This window comes from Pelobates fuscus, chromosome 3 (genome assembly GCF_036172605.1).
Source record: "Pelobates fuscus isolate aPelFus1 chromosome 3, aPelFus1.pri, whole genome shotgun sequence".
In the NCBI taxonomy this organism is placed as follows: domain Eukaryota; kingdom Metazoa; phylum Chordata; class Amphibia; order Anura; family Pelobatidae; genus Pelobates; species Pelobates fuscus.
In genome coordinates this window covers 372,452,417-372,472,514 of record NC_086319.1, presented here as the reverse complement: position 1 = coordinate 372,472,514, position 20,098 = coordinate 372,452,417, and the positions used below count along the sequence as shown (strand labels likewise).

The 20,098-nt window shown below is 41.4% G+C and overlaps 1 protein-coding gene across 1 annotated transcript in view; it reads left to right on the top strand.

Annotated features, from left to right (window-relative positions):
- Positions 1 to 303: 303 nt before the first annotated feature.
- Positions 304 to 20,098, top strand: part of PSTPIP1 (proline-serine-threonine phosphatase interacting protein 1) — an 87,235-nt gene continuing 67,440 nt past the window's right edge. Inside the window, exon 1 of the mRNA XM_063445916.1 lies at positions 304 to 628. Coding sequence (XP_063301986.1) covers positions 596 to 628 — 33 coding nt within the window. The 5' untranslated portion in view covers positions 304 to 595. The remainder of the gene's footprint in view (positions 629 to 20,098) is intronic.

Here is a 20,098-nt window from a genome sequence, read left to right as displayed (position 1 = left end):
ATCTTTGCCACAACAGGGATTTCCTTTGCTTTTTTTCTTCCTTTTTTTTTTACATTTTTGGTTGCATCCCTTAGATGCATCAGATGCAAAGCCATAATTATTATTTTTTTTTTATCCTGTTCACTTCCATTCAGAAGTAGTTTCGTCCTCAAGCTACACCAAACCTTACCCTCTGCAAAGTCCATCTGGTTTCCGTCACACAGTTGTGTGTAACTTAGAAGGTTTCCGAGAAATGCAGAGATCTTCCTCAACTATATATGAATGTACTCGTCAGATGTAACTTCCTGTACTAGCTGTCGTTATCAGAGAATAGACAGGAACAGAACAACAATTTCCACCTGCTGAACTGAAACCTTAAACTTCACTTTATTGCCACACGTTTGCTTCGAAGCTTCTTATTTATTTTTTTTGTTTTTAGCCATATCTCACTCAAGGTCTATCGACATCTTCTCACTTGTTTGCTTGTAAGACCGGATCGATTCATGTATTTCAGCAGTATACTAAGCAAATGATCTTCACTGCAAACCTGACACTTCGTGAAGTATAATAGGTGCAAACCATCTCGCCGAAAAAACAAGGCTTGTCGCTTCCAAGAATGGAACCCATGGATTTTAAAGATGCCTTTTGGGTAAGTGGCTCCAGTACTAAACATGTTTGCTTTAACAGTTTGACTGTAAGAGGAGCGTGCAGATCTAATCAGCGCTGACAATCCAAAATCAGTACCGACCCGGTCATTCTTGGGTACCGTTCAATCAACGGAGGAAAAGACACTTGCCCCTTCTTCTACGGAGCTGCAGATTCCCATCTGTAGTTACTAAATCATGATCTCTGTGTACCGTATAAAACGATTTGGTAGAATGCTGCAGCATGCTTAAACGTTTTAAAGTATATTTGGGTGGCAACCTTCGGCACTCCAGATGTTTTGGACTACACCTCCCATGATGCTCTGTCAGTATTAGGACTGTAAGTGTATTATGGGAGATGTAGTCCTCAACATCTGGAGTGCCAGAGGGTGCCTACCCCTAAATCGTCACACAATAACCTGGAACTAATTCACAAAAGAAAATATTGTGGGATAAAAGTAACATCATATAGAATTGTGGAATATTTTGTTTAATTTGTTGGAGTCGAACTTGTTTGAGTTATGTGACAGGGAAAGAGGGTTCCTGTGAAAACCGAAAAGTAGAACGATTCATTTCCCCTCTGTGAGTAATGGGTTAATCTTGGGACACATTGACAGCGTTGTTGCAGGTTAAATGTGCTTGTGAACTCTTCATTTGCTAGTTTATCAGTAACCGTCCGCTCAGCAAGTTTGGAGTATTGAAAGTAAGAGTCATTGTAATAATGTTACACTCAGTATGTATGCTGGTAAAAGGGACTCACTTGTGGTTTTTAAAAAAAGGCTTGGGGTTGTTGTTTTTTGCTTCAGGTACTCAGTATTGCAATATGAAATAGAATGTTACACTGCAGATGTAAACTGAAAACCTGAAATGCAAAGTTTAGCCAAAAAGTGATGATCTGGAAAAATCTCCAACCTTGCTATAGTCTATGGTCTATTATAGCCGGATTTTTGTAATGTGATTTTCAGTTCACTAAACTTCAGTGTGACGTTAATAAACCCCTTTATGTAACAGTGGCTGACTCAGAACCAGCCTAGTTACCCATTCCACCATTTAGGGGACTTTTAAATCGCCACACTTGCAGAAGTGCTTTATGGATGAGGACGGAGTATCCCATTTCAAAGGGCTCTTTATAAAATTGGCAATGTCTATGAGAAATCACCAATTTTACTTTTAATTAAAAAAACATGGCTTTCAATCAAACAGCCAGGGAGTTTTTTTTCTTACGTTAGCTCCCCCGGGCTAATGGAAGTGGCAGGTGTGGTCTACTTGCCTCCCCCTGCATACCTCCTTCTCGAACCTCAGATCAGAAGGCTGTGCAGTGTGTGCGGTAGTGGTTATGGTGCCAGAAGTGCCATGCTACCCTTTGAGAGTAACTAGTCAATACAGAGGGCATCAGGTCAGAACAGTTTGACAATTTCCCACTGTGTACTGCCTCCTTCTCTTCACCCAGAAGCTTTTGCACTGAGCTAAATCTTGCAGTGCAGGGCTGCACTCATTGGCTGAGAGTACTTAGCTGATACTTACAGCCAATGAGCAAGCCAGCCCTGCCCTGGTAATGAAAATTATTTTCAATGAAGGCAGCAATAGGTGCCTGGTATACCTCAGGTAGGTTGTCAAACTATTCTTAACCTCTGGGTGGGATTTAAAGCACTCCTGACACCATAAACGCTACAGTGTACTGTTGTAGTTATTGTACTTGGAGTGTTCCTTTACCTTAATGATATGAAACACACTGCAATGTTTATATGGAAAAATATAGATTAATTTCAGTTAATTAATATGTCACCTGTTAGCATCATTAATTAACTTAATTGCATGTAACTTGCATCCTGTGATGGAAGTGATAAGACTGTGAAGGAGCCACTATATTTTTTCTTTCAAATTTGGCGCCACGAGATTAACAAGTAAATTACAAATTAGGTCTTCACTAGTAAGTGTCTCTAGAGGCTCTCTGATTAATTGTCTGATTAATTGTTTGATTGATTGTCTGATTGATTGTTTGATTGAGTGTCTGATTGATTGTTTGATTGACAGGCACTCAAGTCATTTTGACTGACAAATGTAAATGTGTCATACTGCAGTGATGGAGTCTATGCACATTAAATTGTAGTGGTTTTGGTGCTTATAGAGGGAAATCATGTTAAAAATAACCTTTTAATGAAATATCTCTTTTGAATATCTGTATATTTTCTACCGATTTGGAAAGTGCAATGAATAGATGATATTTGATTCTGTATAAAATGACAGGTAATTGTATTTTAGAATATTCTGTTTGGATCTCTCAGTCGACGAGACCTGCCCAGATTGTCTCCTTACATAGACACCTGACGCATTCATAGTTACCGCAGCAGGCTTCACTTCCACACTCTGCTGGTAAAGAAACTAAATATATATCCACAAGGGCCTAGACAGATAAAGGTGTAAAGAAGAACTTCATATAATATTCTAAGCAAAAAAATGATGTGAAAATCTCAGTATTGTAATATGAAATAGAATATTTCACTGCAGACGTGTCATTCTCTTGTCTGCAGCCTTTGCAAGCACTCGCCTTCTAACCCCGCCCAGGATTTCTGTGGCTGTCCAATCACAGAGTTCCCAATACAGTTCTATCAGAAATCTTTGCAAGGCAGGTGCTCTGTGCAATTGCTGCCTTTTGATGCGTTTAGCTCACGGAACCAGGAAGTAACATTACCTGTTGTCTGTTGAAATGCAAGGGGGTGTAACCAGGTAATATGATAAAAGAGTCAATTGCTATTGAAATCTGAACTTTTTGCAAAATGAAAACAAAAGGACACACTCTTCACATCTGAAGCTTTTCAGCAAGCTGAAGTTGCTTAGGTGTCTTGAGTGACCCTTTAAGTAAGATCTGCAAATAAGGCCGTTTGTGGAGTGCTGGATGCTGTGGACCTGCTTGTGCGTAGGTGTGATAAGCCTGAAATGTTATTATATGTATATATATGTTTTTTTCTGTAACAAACTGCAGAGTACCTTTATAACACCAATAGGAATATATCTCCAACATCACGATGGGCAACTAGCAAAAACGTCCGCTTGTATGTAGCTTGTAACCAGTCTACCAATTGGGGTTCATGGGGCCTTTCCTTTAAACTACACTAATCTTACAATCATGTCCAATAAGACCTATCTCACACATTGATAGCTGCCTTAATGGTATTAGAGCTAAGATAAAAGAATAATAGAGTGTAGCTAATTCAGAGGAGAAGATTCCACAGTATGTGAAACATTTAGTCTTTAGATTCCATGTAAGATGATCCATGATGATCTTAACTCATTGCATTTACCAGTTTATTTAACCCCTTAAGGACAGAGCTTCAGAAGCTTGTTAAACAACGGCATTTTTTTGCTGTTTGCATTCAACTGCAATTTGCATTTTACTAATTTATTGCACCGACGTATATTATATACTGTTTTTTAGAGGACAGAAAGGGCTTTAATTTGATGTAACATATATATACATAAATGCTTATTTATTCTAAAAAAAAAATACAGAAAAATGCAAAAAAAAAAGAAAATGTGTTTTTTTTTTTACAGTTTTTGCAATAATAATGTGTGCACAATTAGTGCAGGTTAAGGAAAGTAATTACAAATAAATTCATTTAGTTGTTCTGATTTACAGAATATATAATGTGTCTGGGATTTTCAGTTTTTTTTGGTAGTTACAGGTCACAAAGCACAAGGAGTAAAATAAACTTTTAATGTGGAGTGATTTTAGAATTTGGTATGTTTGTCTTGTAAGCTTAATAGCCATAAAAGAAAACAAAATTGCCACACAAAAGTATATATTTATATAAAGTAGACACCACAGGCTATTTACCTAAGGTTGTTTTGACACTTTCTACGTAGCCATTTCACCGCCAACCTCCGCTAAATATTGGAGTAAAATTGTGTTTTTTGGGGGTTTTGGCACACAAACTTATAACAAAGAACTTCTCATGTGTATTTTGTAAAGTTGGTGTGTGCTATTCCTGTACAACGTTTTATTTTGTATTCAGTTACTTCTGCTGAGTAAAATGACACCCCCATTGTATGTCTTTGGCACTATTTTGTGAAGCTACAGTGCCATATAGGAGACCTGTCCTTTTCAGTATTCACAGTAGAATTTTGAGAGACGGATTTAATTAGCCTATGCTTTTTTCTGCCTTTTTGACACACAAAGTGAGTTTGCACAGTATATTTTGCAAACCTTATGTGTACTACCACTGTATAATACTTCATATGTTGCTCAGCTATGTCTGCTGAGTACAAAAATACCCCCGTATGTACCTTTGCCAGGTATATGTGGACATCGGAGGGGCACATTTGGGACACAGCCATTCCATTTTTTTTTTTCAAACTTTGAATTTTTACGCTGTGTCCATGTCCCATTTTAGAGTATTTTACCAGGCTATATAATCCAAATACCCCATAAAGCCATACCATTTCTTAAAGAAGACATCCCAGGGTATTTCAAAAGGCATATTTTGAACCTTAGCGTGGGATCATTTTTACGCTAGCGTGTACCAGGTGTAGTGGTAATAAGCGTTTTTTCTGCCTTTTTGACACACAAAGTGAGTTTGCACAGTATATTTTGCAAACATTATGTGTGCTACCACTGTATAATACTTCATATGTTGCTCAGCTATGTAGTCTGAGTACAGCAATACCCCCGTATGTACCTTTTCCAGGTATATGTGGATGTTGAAGGGGCACATTTGAGACGCAGCCATTCAGTTTTTTTCTAACTTTGAAGTTTTGTGCTGTGTCCATGTTCCAATGTGGAGTAGTTTAGATGGTTGGTTATTGAAACTTGCCCACAAACACATACTATTTATTAAAGAATACACCCTGGGGTAATTCAAAAGGCATATTTCGAACCTTGGCGTGGGATCATTTTTTCTCTAGTTTGTTCCAGGTGTAGTGGTAATGAGCGTTTTTTTTAATTAATTCTTTATTTTTGTAGTGCTTAGAGTAACAAACAAGCCTATATCGCCACGACAGCAGATATAAGCCGCTGAAATATCACAAAATAAACAATATCATGGCATTAAATGACAGCACAGTTTTGAAATTAATATAGAAATAGTAAATGAGTAAATGAGCAGTGCACGCGTAATACATAAACAGTTAATAGCATAGATTAGTTATATGCACTCTATTTGAGTCAAGTTTTATTATATTCATGTGTGGCTAAGATCTAAGATTAACCAAAGTAGGTCCTATTGTAAGTTTGCATGCTCGTATGTGGGAGATTAGTTAGGAGCCACCTTTGGTGTTAGCATTCCCTAGAGCTTGTGCTACTAGCATTCTATTGGCGGCAGCAGGGTTAAGGTGCCTTTCGAGGGCCAGATGTATGTTGCTGAATATGAGGGTTAGGGTGATCTGCTTAGTGCAAAATTTAGCTATGGTCGTCACCCAGAGATTCGTTATGCTATATACATTCCACATAGGGGGTCGTTTTAAATTATGTGTAACACGTTAGGTGTACCATATTTTAAGCGCGTGGATACGCCTCAAGCTATACTTGCTGTGTTTCAGGGTGTCATGGAGGACTAGCAGTGCCCTTGTTTACATTCCCCCATTGCGTCTAGCTGATATCCCGCCGGGTTGACCCCGAGTCCAGTCGTGAAAGTCCCAATATTGAGCCCTTCTGGCTGTCACTGCGAGGACCTGTGTGAGGTGTGAAGAGAGAAGATGCGTCTAGTGAGGTCTGTTGGGGCCCCTTCAGCGGCTTCCGTGCAGTGAGGGATGGTGATCTCTGACCGGTTTCATGTCTGCTGTCGGTGAAGTGTTGGGCTTAAGGGGGTCCTGTCGCGATGTGCGGTGCGGCCGCCTGGATTTTCTTTTTGGCGGGAAAGGCCTCCTTCTATGGCGCCGTCTCTGAGCTCCTTTCGGTGGTTTGGCTGCTCTTCTTACACATCCCTGTAGCAGGTTACTGTGGTGCTCAGATGGCGCTGGCTGGTTACCTCTGTGTGCAGGTTCCAGTCTGTGGGTGTAATGAGCGTTTTTAAATGTATTTTTTAACTTTTTTTTAACTTTTTTACTTTTTAAAACTATTTTTGAAACTTTTGTTTTGCTTATTAATTTTTTTAAAGTTTCCTAAACTTTCTTAAAACTTTTTTTTACAGATTTAACATTTTTCTAAGCTTTTTGTTTTGCTGTTAACCCCTAACTAGCAGTAAGCAGCACTAACAGCGAATTCCACATTTTCCCATAACTCCCACCCACCCCAGCTAGCAAAATATTTAATTATACAATATTTAAATTAGTTAATTAAATACATTTAACCCCTGAGGGTTAAAAAATAAATAAAAGTTAATCGTCAGGGGTTAAAAAAAATTAAATCACAGTATAATACTGTGATCTGTATTTTGATCACTGTAGGCAGTGATCGACTGGCAGGGAAGGGGTTCATTTTTATTTGGACTGGGTAAAGGGGGGTGTTTTTTTTTTTTTTTTACTTAAACGTTATTCAAACTTTTTTTAACTTAATTTTTTAACTTTTTAAAGCTTATTTTAAAACTTTTTTTAATGTTAACCCCTAGTTAGCTTAACACTAAATCCCTTAATTCCCCACTAACTTGCACCCTCCCCAGCTAGCTAAATTTATAGTTTTAAAATATTTAAATTAATTAATAAAATAAATGTAACCGCTGAGGGTTAATTCTTTTTTTTTTAACCCTCAGGGGTTACATTTATTTTATTAATTAATTTTAAAAAAAAAGTCAGATCATAGTAAAATGCAATCCCTGCCAATTGATCACTGTAGTCAGTGATCAATTGGCAGGGAAGGGGTTAATTTTTTATTAAACTGGGTAAAGGGGGGGGGGTGGGATTTTAATTTAACTTAATTTTTTTTTACACAGGGGGCAGGATCACTGATGATCCGTCTCCCTGCACTTCACAGTGAACCCGGAAGTGCAGGGAGGCGGAAGGTGAGTATACACAGCACATGTGCTCGCTCTGACATGCTGTCAGAGCGGGCACATGTGCTGGGACAGCGCGAGTCGGTGCTCCCGGTCTGCCTCTAATACAGAGGCAGACCGGAGCACCATTAACCCCGCAATCGCCGCAATTGCGGCGATCTGGGGTTAATTTTAACGGGTGACGGACAAGGCCCGTCACTCGTCGTTATGGCAATCCCCTGAGTGACGGACCTTGTCCGTCACTCGTCATTAAGGGGTTAAAGCAATAACGTTGTCCCCAGGATGCAGGGAAAAGTGCTGTACTGTCCGTTAGCTTATAGTTAAACAGAACTGGAAGTGAATGAGGCAATTATTTATGTGTTCTTGCTTGTTGTTGACAGGATGTGATTACACTTAGAGAATGCTTTTAGTTGACAGACTGTATTAGTGGAGCCTTCCAACGTTAAAAGGAAACTGTTATTACTTAACAGAGAGGGTAGTAGATGCATGGAATAGCCTTCCAGCTGAAGTGGTAGAGGTTAACACAGGGCTATCCTAGAAAAAAGATAAGGCCAGGGACTAATGAAAGTATTTAGAAAATTGGGCAGACTAGATGGGCTGAATGGTTCTTATCTGCCATCACATTCTATGTTTCTATGTTTCTATATTAAAGATGTCACAATTGACCTGACAATTCACCATCAGAAAGGGCAGTGTTTATACTAGTGATTGACAATGAGCAAGAGCAACAATGAAGGCTCTAAGTTCTAGAATAGAGCTAATACTGTCAAACATATGTGAGATTTCTGAGATAAAAATATATATTTCTATGTTTAATTTTAGAAAAAAATCAGAAACAAATAGATGTGTCGAATATAGGAGAAAAGTAAGCGTAATATGGAAAATCTTGAGACGTTGTGGTTCCCATAAGAAATATTGATAAACATTTTTCTTACGAAAAAAAAAAAAAGGAAAGAAAATTACATATTACATGAGATAATAATCAATTGTGCAAGAACACTTTCAAACAGCAATGGCAAGAAGAGGATGTAAATAACATGCAATATATTTTGCCATCTGGATATATATTTCCATTTTGCTGTGTTCATAGGGAGACCTCACTAGTGAGGAGCGAGGGGTGCTGACTGTTCTTGGTGACATCAATAAAGGAGTGATACCACACAGACACAGAGCCAGCTGTCTGCAGCTTTCATGCATGTCTGCATGCTTTGCTGACAGGGGCATGAGGTTTAGGTGCCAGGAGCAGCATTCTGATCTACGCAGATCTCAAATCGCTGCTCCCTGCACCAATGCCCCTTTGGGTGCTGCCAGAAAGTTAATTGGCTCCTTCACCCCTCTACTTTCTCCCTCTACTTCCTCCCATCCAATTTGTTGTGGGCACCAACTAACTGCCAGGCTTGGGGATGTACAGGCTGTGCGAAGGCACCACAAACACATATGACATAGTTGTAGAAGAATGAAGGGACAGGTAGATGGAGGGATGCTGGGGGATTAGATGGGGAAGCATGGAGGAATGCTGGGAGATGGATGGATGCTGGTAGATTAGCTATAGGAGAATAGAGACAGGTAGATAGGGGATGCTGGGAGATTGTCTGGGGCAGGATGGAGCGATACTGGGAGGTAGATGGATGCTGGGAGATTGGCTGGGGGAGGTTGGAGGGATACTGGGAGATGGAGGGATGCTGGGAGATTGGCTGAGTGAGGGTGGACAGATACTGGGAGATGGAGGGTGTGGCGGTATACCCATGAGTAGCTGGGTTGTCACCGCTAAGTCCACTTTCTCTTGTGTTAATAGCCCAGAGTGATTAAAGCTCCTAGCTGTCTCACCCAAACACTAGCCGAGACTTAGTGAAGAGTGAACTGGTTTATTGTCAAACAGGTCACACTTTTATCCCTAGGGATTTAAGAAAAGGTCCCCAGGGAGAACAAAGACATCCCCGGCGCCTTGGTGTCTGTACCCGAGCAGGTAATTTAATTAGCGGCCAGATACCCTGGCACCGAGATAGCAAAGTATACCATAGTTAGGGTTTCCATGCCTACATCCCCACAATAGTGCCATCCCCGAGAAGCTCTCCTCTGGGTGCCCAATCTGTAAAAGAAGCACTGGGATTGGAGGTGTCTAGCCCAAGTTAGGTGGAAGGTGACATTTTCAGTGGGCCGTGACCAACCTCTGATCTGGCTCAGAGCTCCATAGCGCTGAGTAGAAATCCCAATCACCCAAAACGATGGCACCTTCGGCCAAGAACATAGAGCTCACTCAAGTCCTTAGTATCATTGGATGTCTTAGCACCTCCTCTATCACCGCTCCAAAAAGCGCACTGATTGGTGGTTCTGGGACCGAGAGCGCCCTTGTTAAAGTTTCACCGGACTGCAGCAACTCCACAATCCGATCAGGAGTTCCAACTTCGAGAGGTTTTGCGGGCTCTGTGTGCTCTGAGGTTACAGAGATTGAGCGCTGTGCTGGGAGGCACGGGTTGGAGGGCCCAACAATAGTGATACATTCCTTTTTGGGAGATGGTGCATTTGGTACCAGTCCTAGGACATGTACCAGTCCTAGGTTACGAGGCGGTCTGTCACAGAGATATTGGAAGATTGGCTGGGGGAGGATGACGAATACTGTCAAAAATATATTAACTGTTTAACTTCTATGTGAGATTTCTGATATACAAAATACATTTCAAAGTCAGGTTGGTGGCGAATACAATCCATGACAGGTTAGAGTAGTAAATGCATGTATGTTTCTGTGCAATTATTGTGTGTATGATTGCATGTTCCACCCCTCCCTTAAGACTCGACTGTTTTGTGAAACTATCTCCAAAACAAAACTATCCTCGCTTTAGTTTCTGGTAGTGCAGCTCCTATATTCGCCATATGATCTCCTTTTAGAGGAAAATGTAAGGAGGCTGGGTTGACCTCTTAAAATAAATAAGTAAAAATCTTTGTGTGTGTGTGTGCGTATATGAGACAGTTTGTGAGTGTGTGAAAATGTGTATATATGTTTGCATGAGAATGTGTATATATATGTGCGTGCATCTTTAATTTTTAGATGGTTTGAGGCACACTTCCCAAATTCTGCATCTACATGCCGTTAACAGTAACATTACGTTCAGTGATATACGGGATTTACGAGTAACAATAGTAGAAAACATTTTTATTATGGGTTCTGTATGTTCTGTAGGGACACCACCGTTATATTATCACTTTTGTTATGAAGACAGCAGTATCAGATCCTAATAATTTGGTTTCGAATCAGAGAGAACTTGCCTATTCAACAAGTGAATCTGGATTCATAAGGACATCAAATTGGCATTTTTTTTTAAAATTTTATGTATAGTGCATTGAAAAAAAGTGTTTGTTAATTGTTAAAAAAAATGTAAACTGTATTTGCTATGTTGATGTTCACATATTCAGGGTAAGGTCCAGCAGTTTACAAACAGAACTGAGGCTATACCTAAGATAAGAACACAGGACAACCGCAGTAAACGTGCAGAGTGATGTCACTTCTGCTATTTTCAGTCCAATCAGTCATATTTCTTGTCACAGTCCTATTGTGCAACGGCTAATCTGCCTGACAACATAATCTCTATTGACAAACACAGTCTTCAATCTGATAATGAAATATATAACACATATCCCTCTGCTCTCTGCGCTAACAATTTCTAAGTGAAGTTTATTCACCCCAACAAGTCAAAATAGCCGTCGGCATGTCCAAAAAAACCAAACTGGGTTAATTCACTAAAGTGAGAATTCAAAGTGAATCTCAAATTTAACGGACAACTGTCACCTCAAAACTAATTTAGTCTAATAATCCTTTCACCAAGTATTGTGTTAGACCTGTGTGAGCTCTGTGATATACTGCTATGCACATTACTGTAGGATCTTGTGCTTGTTTATGTCTGTGTGTGCCTGTTTGTGTCTCTGAAGCTGTGTGCACCTGTCGGTGACTGTGTATGCCAGTCTGTGTATATGTGTGTGTGTCGGTGGTTGTGTGTATGTGTCGTACCTGTGTGTGCTTGTGCATGTCTTTGTGTGTCTAACCGCCTGTGTATATGCATGCATATGTGTATCTGTGTGTGTGTGTGTGTCTGTTAGTAACTCTGAGTGTGCCAAGACGTGTGTTAAACAGTGGTATTGGGGACGGGCAGGAGGGGAGTTTGGGGAGAGGCTTTAGGAAGGGATCACCAAATTATTTTTGGGCTCAAGTTCATGTTTTTGACCCTAGCAATGCTTCTGGTTATTGCTGATTTCTGAGGAATATTTTTTATTGGATTGAAGAACTGCCTTCTCTAAATTCGAGTGATTCTGAAAGGAGTTTCCACCTCGACTTCTATAATAAAGCTCATTAGACGTGTGCATGGTAAAAAAAAAAAAAAAAAAAGTTTGATCCAAATTAATCCTAAAGAAAAAATTTGGGGGGTGATCTGGGTTTGGTACTTGTCGCGTTTCATTTCAGACAAATTTCCTCTATGCAATAGTTTTGGGCAAACCAATTCACATGAACTAATATAGCACGCACATTGGCCAATCAGTATACTGCAGAATATATACCGTACATAATATAACAAACTATTTAATTCCCCTACTCTAACCCTTTGTGTCACTATACCCCACTCCCTCTAGCATGTAAGCTCATCGAGCAGGGCCCTCAATCCCTCTGTTACTGTCACTATACCCCACTCCCTCTAGCATGTAAGCTCATCGAGCAGGGCCCTCAATCCCTCTGTTACTGTCACTATACCCCACTCCCTCTAGCATGTAAGCTCATCGAGCAGGGCCCTCAATCCCTCTGTTACTGTCACTATACCCCACTCCCTCTAGCATGTAAGCTCATCGAACTTGACTCTGGTCTCACCTTTGAGCCTCACATCCAGCATGTTGCCAAATCCTGTAGATTTCATCTTAAAAACATAGCCCGCATCCGCCCCTTTCTTGCACCAGATACTACCAAGGAGCTTGTCCATGCTCTAGTAATTTCCCGCATTGATTACTGTAACCCTCTCCTGATTGGTCTTCCCAAAAGCCGTACTGCACCCCTACAGTCCGTAATGAACGCTGCTGCTAGACTGATTTTCCTCTCTAGTCGTTTCTCTCACACCTCACCCCTCTGCCAGTCCTTACATTGGCTTCCTGTATGCTATAGGAGTCAATTCAAGGTACTTACTCACACCTATAAAGCACTGAACAACTCTAGCCCCTCTTATATCTCCTCACAGATCCATAGGTATGTCCCTTCTCGGTCTCTCCGCTCTGCCCGTGACCACCTCCTGTCCGTTGTCCGCACTCGTACGGCCAACTCGCGCTTGCAGGACTTCTCGCGGGCGGCTCCCTTCCTATGGAATAGCCTGCCTACCGCCATCAGACTCTCCCCTAGTCTTGCATCTTTTAAGAAGTGCCTTAAAACCCATCTCTTTAGGAAAGCTTATGGCCTCCAAGACTAACCAATACCTCACATACCTGTCTCTTGCCCTCTCCTAAAGGGCAGTCCACCTTATTTGATTGCAAATTCCTGTCCTAATGTGTTTTACACCCCACCTCCTATAGAATGTAAGCACGATCGAGCAGGGTCCTCTTCAACCTATTGTTCCTGTAAGTTTATTTGTAATTGTCCTATTTCTAGTTAAATCCCCTTCTTAATATTGTAAAGCGCTACGGAATCTGTTGGCGCTATATAAATTGCAATAATAATAATAATAATAATAATCGAGCAGGGCCCTCAATCCCTCTGTTACTGTCACTATACCCCACTCCCTCTAGCATGTAAGCTCATCGAGCAGGGCCCTCAATCCCTCTGTTACTGTCACTATACCCCACTCCCTCTAGCATGTAAGCTCATCGAGCAGGGCCCTCAACCCCTCTGTTACTGTCACTATACCCCACTCCCTCTAGCATGTAAGCTCATCGAGCAGGGCCCTCAATCCCTCTGTTACTGTCACTATACCCCACTCCCTCTAGCATGTAAGCTCATCGAGCAGGGCCCTCAATCCCTCTGTTACTGTCACTATACCCCACTCCCTCTAGCATGTAAGCTCATTGAGCAGGGCCCTCAACCCCCTCTGTTCCAGTACGTCCAGTGGTCTGATCTCAATTACATGTCTGTTAGTCCACCCATTGTACAGCGCTACGGAATTTGTTGGCACTTTAGTATAAATAATAATAATAATAATAATATAAACATTGTCATTTGGTTCACAGATGGTGTGAAAATAAGTTACAAATAGAATGGAAGAAAAAGGCGATTTTTTCATTTTACTGCATTTCTCTTTATAATCACATATCCCTTGATCTGTAATTAAAATCAAGATTTAGTGGCGCTACCCTAACCATCAATTATACTTCTTTTTTTTTTTTTTTACATTAACAGAGCAAAGAGAGAACAGAACGCATTGGGAATATACATGTTTTTATTTTAAGTGAATTATATACAGATCAGCCAAAATATTAAACGGATAGGTAAATTAAATAACATTGATTATATCTTTACAATGGTACCTGTCAAGGGGTGGGATATATTAGGTAGCAAGTGAACATTAAAAAAAGAGGAAATAATGTAAAGGAGACGCATGGAAGGGCTGATTTCTCTGCCTTACATTGTATAACCCCTAATGGAATTAGATAAGCAGCCTTACAGGTTAGAGACTTACAGGGCTATTTACTAAAGTGAGAATTGAAAGTGAATTTTAAATTAAAGGCCAAAATAGCAGGTAATTGGAGCAAAGCTGAATTTTTCCAGTTCGGCTAACCCTGTTAAGTTTTTGCTCTCAAGTTGCCGCCTTAACCAATAGAATTCTATATATTGCAGGACGTGATGACTTGTCAGAGAACAGGATATGTAACGTCTGCTACAGACGGGTGTTGCTTTGAAGCCCACTCTTTTCCTTTGCAAATGTGCAAACATTCGTTTATTTTTATTTTTCCACTTTTAGAACAGTCTGTATCTTCTATCCGGCATTGTTATGGGTAAGGAGTTAGCTATATCATCAAGGTGCATGCATAATTTACAATGGCATACGAGATACATTTTATTATTGGGATTCAGTACCCTGTGGTAAATGTGTTTCTTTTTCGATTCGATTTTCAATTGAGCAAACATTATACCGTATGATCATCCTACTTTGGCCTCAATTTAATTCAGTTGAATCGGGATCAGAAATAATTCCTGTGGCGAAGTTTGTATTCTCTGGTTATCTATCTCCACCAAAGAGTTTTTACTTCTACTCATCAGGAACAACCATAAGGTCATCTGGAAATAGGAAGGGACATCCTTAAGAAAAGTCCCACAGCGCTATCCATGAAAGCCATATGTTAAGATTTGGCTCTGGGCTTGTGAGTACCTGACTTCAGCTCCTGTGACCGTCTATATATTACTTGTACTGATAATATTACACTATATTGTTTTGTGTATTTTACAGATGTATCCAGAAGTGTGATCCACCTATTGTACTGTATGTATTATATGTTTGCATTTCTTTGAGTGGTGTAAGGGGTTTCCACTAAGGTGGTCTGTGGCACTTAGTGCTACCACACGTATTTCCCACTTGTTACTGTATATACTTTCATATTACACATACACTCTCACTGACAAACACACATGCACACACACACTGACAAGCACACATGCACTCTCACTGACAAGCACACATAGACACTAACTGACAAACACACACTCTCACTGTCAAACACACATACACTCAGTGAAAAACACACATACACACACACACTCACTGACAAGCACACATACAAACTCCTTAACAGACACACAATTTTAATTTTTTTAAATTTCACTCCACCCAGCCTCCCTACTTTTGGGAGTGCTGGCATGAAGTCTTTATTTCCTTGGGGTCCAGTGGGACTGCTGGACTGAGCGGATGGCGGGCAGTCCCTGCAGTCCAGTGGGGATGCTGGGCTGAGCGGCTGGCGTGCAGTCCCTGGGGTCCAGTGCGGCTGCTGAGCTGAGTGGCTGGCGGCAGTCCATGGGGTCCACAGTGGGGCTGCTGGGCTGAGCGGCTGGTGTGCGGTCCCTGGGGTCCAGTGCGGCTGCTGGGCTGAGTGGCTGGCGTGAGGGCGTACAGTACAGGAAGTGATCTTCCTGCTCAGCTCCCTCGCGCGCCTCTTAGTGATGCCGGGCCGGAGTGACATCATATTCCGGCTCTGGCATCACTGCGGTGCACGCGAGGGAGCTGAGCAGGGCAGAGTGCTCCCTCGCCGCCCGCCTCAATTATCAGCGGCACCCGACCGGGCCAAATAGCGGCGGCTGTTTTGTTTGCCAAAATTACGGCGGAACCCCATTTGTGTTCTCACGAAACACCAATTGGGAAATGCTGCTTTAGAATGTAAAGATAAAAGTAGAAAAGAAGAATAAATATATCTAAGCAAAGTCTTAAGGAAAATGATTCATGTAGAAAATAAATATGGCTTTCCTCACTTCCTTATTGTAGAACTTATTTATCTGTTCTCTGCAGACTCTGCAACATATGAGAGATGGACAAAACTCTAAGCACCATAACAACTTTGCGTTATTGCAAAGAGTAACCTACACCCACTCTCCATTATGAGAATGGCTTAAAGAGTATCTCCGAGACTGTGATGTAATAGAGTAATTTCCTTCATCCTACAAGATGAGAGGAACTGCGGCTATGATAAAGTTCCAGTGTGTAGTAAAACATTTCAAAACATTACAATTTCCGACATTTTCTGTCCAAACTGCTGGTATTTTCCTTCCCCAAATACTACTTTTTGCACATGAAAATGCTTTTAATTTACAGAGGACTATTTTGTAATTTGTATATGATGCTGTGGAATTGCAATGCAATTGTTAAAGTCACAGCTTTGTGATTCTCGCTGTAAGTAGATATCCCCTGAACCTCCAAATGTGCATGCGCTCGAAAAAAAAAACAAAAAAAACATTCTGGTAATTGGTGAAGAAAGCAACTCTTATTGTATGAATTATTGAAAACCTTAGACCAGTGCTTACGTGCAGCCCAAATAGACTGTGTCATCTTTTACATGGCTGTTCGTTTTTCAGTATACAGAGAACTCACAAGATGAGAGCAGACATGGTACTGCTTCAACAAAAAACACTCAACGCAAAACTCTGTAATGACTCCATATTCCTTCAATGGGACCCCCTATTCCAACCATACGTCACTGCCCAAGCTCTCTGCAGAGACAGAGTTGAGGGATGTCCATCCATGTTGTGCATGCTGCGTGTGTTTGCCAGAGGCAGAAGACGGACAGAGGTTGGACAGCAAAATGTTTGCCAGTTAACTCCACTTTTAGCCAATCAGGGCAGGGAGACCGTGTAAAGGGTTCTTTCTCTGTACCATAACCAATGCAATGAGGCAACATCTCTAGGTGCTTAGAATGCCCCTTTAGTCATGGAAAACTAATATTTTGGAGCTTATTTTCTATTTTTAATGTGGCTGGTAACTCAAGATGAAACCTCATTACAGGAAGTATTCTCAAACCGAGGCTCCATAATTAAAAGCATTTCCTTTTGTGGTTTTAACTGTATCATTGTACTGATGGAGAGTTCCCATTAGTAATTAGTACCTTGCCATATCTTCCTATCACTGTGTTCAGCTTTTTCATGAGTCATAACCTCCATATTATATGTACATATGGTGATTAATGGTGTGTGAACTGGGGCGTCTGGAGCACATTTCCATGGGTGGGCAAAGCCACAACCTGAAAAAAGAACTGACACTCGTAGGCAGTGAAAGGAAGGGCAATATTGTTTATGTGAGACATTGAGATTGTTCTCATTTTTAATTCTTTATTTTGGTTGTGCACTGATTGAACAAACAGCCGGCGTGTGCCACAACAGCGACATCCGGCAGAGTAGGTAAACACTGGTATAACGTGTTATGGCATTGGATATACAGGCACATTTTTTATATTATTTTAAAACCGTAGAGCAGGATCATGTTTGATTTCAAAATGGTAGCATATTACACATGTCATGGAGAGACAGATACAGAAAAAACATATGCGGGGAGCATGACTTGTGCATGAGAGCGTACATAGAGTGTTAAATGATAGGGAAAGAAAAAATACAGTGAGAAACGTTTAAATGACATGCGAGGTACAAATCTCTTAACTTTGAGTGTGGTGATGTAATTTATGGACACGTGTTAGCTACTCGAAGTTGGATTGGTTATGCTCAGCAATGCTTGTCAACGCTTGAGAGGTGTACTTGCATTATATACTTATATGGTCTAAGTGATCATACATTTATCCCATAGGATCATATGTCGTTCTGGGTATGAGTACATTAAAGAGTTAGGTGATTGTAAGCATGCATTTAAGCTAAGCGATATATCACATCAGAAAGATTAGATTATAAACACGCTGGAAATAAATGATAGTCTACGAGTAGTAGGTATATCACCCTGGCTGATTCAGAGTTCTTAGGTTGAATAATGTTCCCGAGGCCTTGTTTGTGGTCGCAGGTCTGCACTTAACCGATGCCCGTTCTACTATGAAGGTGTGACCAGGTGCCGGTGTCCGTCGGTGGTCGGGTAGTGCCGCTCCAGGGGTGTCTTCGTGCTTCTGGTAGGCAGCCAGTCTCCCCAGCCAGCCAGGCGTGCCCCTTTTGGATGTCCGAATATGAGTGTCCATTAGGGAGGACGCTTGGGAGCTGATCGAAGCGTCTGAGTGCTGGGGGGCCCTGTGGGATCCTCGTCCTGGCCGCTGTGCTCTATGCTGCGTGTAGGGCGGGTATGTGGTCAGCCCCGTCGCGGGAGTACCTCGTTTGGTGGTAAGGCCGACAGTCGCTGACATGGGTGAGTGGTGTTCGGTATGCGCCAGTGCAGCAGCCATTATGGATCCGGGTAGGCCTCCGCCGTTGCCTGTCCGAGGTATAGTTCGTGGGGAGGGCGGGTAGGAGGTTGCTCGCGGGGCTGCGGTGCTTGGCATGCTGGGCCTATGTTCTTCCTGCCCCCTGTATTCGTTTTTGGAGGCCTGGTTGGTTGGTCTGATCTCCCTTATGGAGTAGTCACCTCCGCTGGTCTGGGCACACACGGAATCCGCCATCTTGGGTGGGGTGGTCAGGCGCTCGGGCGGGGTGGCACCATCTTTGGGCCCTGGATGCGTAGCCTTTGGGTGAGGACCGGGATCACCCCCACCGGTCCATAGGGGGGGGAACAGGGCCGAGTCCGCCCGGGTCTCCGCTTCCATTTCGGCACCATTAGGCAGGATAGAGGGGCAGCGGCCGTCCGTCCCTCTTACCGCCGGCATAGGCCCCCACTCGATCGTCGAGGGCCTCGCTTCCAGGGGACTGTAGCACCAATAGCCAGCCTCTCCCTGGATCCGGTGTCTCTGTGGCTTTGAACACCCGTGCTGGCGGTTTATTATTAGGTCTTTTTTCATGTTTTGGTTATATGTGTAGAAGAAACCTTAACACACAAAGTGCAAGTGGGGTGAGGTATTTTAGTTGCTCTCTTAATAGGTGCGACTTCCCCAGTGTTTAAAAACCACTTAAAAAACACAAGATTAGAATATAAAACAAAGATAGGGGGCGCTCCAAATAGTAAATCAAGGCAAAGAATACTTATACAGACTGGTTCTTCAGTTCATATGTACACCACCTAAATATCAAAGATAATAGCACATAGCATAATACTGTATGGTGGAAAACTGATTAAAACAGTGTATCAATTGCCAACTCACAATCTGCAGAGCCACGTATAGTAGGCTCCGACTATAATCGCATGCTCTGTTATCTCAGGAAATACACCTCCGCTCTCAATGCCCAGAACTCGACTGATCCCAGGAGTCAGCAAAGAAAAATAATCGGTGGGTCCAGAGTATTCAAAATGCTAAAAATAGCTATTTATTCAAAGGTATTTTAAAATAAACAATAAAAAATATATTGTATACAGCAATAAACACTAACGCGTTTCGACCCGATGGTCTTTTTCAAAGTGTATTGTCCAACTGTCCGGACGTCCTTTAAATATCCTTTCCAGATCATCATCTTTGGCGCCAACTTGATTTTCCCGCCAATCGTTCATTCACTTCTCTGTTTCGTCTCCATTTCCGGCTCTCAGTGATGACGTCTTTCCGTTTCCTGTTGCATACGGCGCTTTCCTTTTGCATCCGCCGGTGGCATTATGGTCTTAGTCGCCATCTTTGAATGTCCACACATCGGGCAACACTAAGTTTTGTTCACTCATTAATATTGCAAAAAAGTCCCGAAATATGAGAGTACTTAATCAATAATCATTATTGCACCACATTTACAGTAACATGATAAACTCATCCTGTATATCCCAATACTATAACATAAATATTCCATCATAATTAAAAAATATATATATAAATTTTTTTTTATATATATATTTTTTAATTATGATGGAATATTTATGTTATAGTATTGGGATATACAGGATGAGTTTATCATGTTACTGTAAATGTGGTGCAATAATGATTATTGATTAAGTACTCTCATATTTCGGGACTTTTTTGCAATATTAATGAGTGAACAAAACTTAGTGTTGCCCGATGTGTGGACATTCAAAGATGGCGACTAAGACCATAATGCCACCGGCGGAT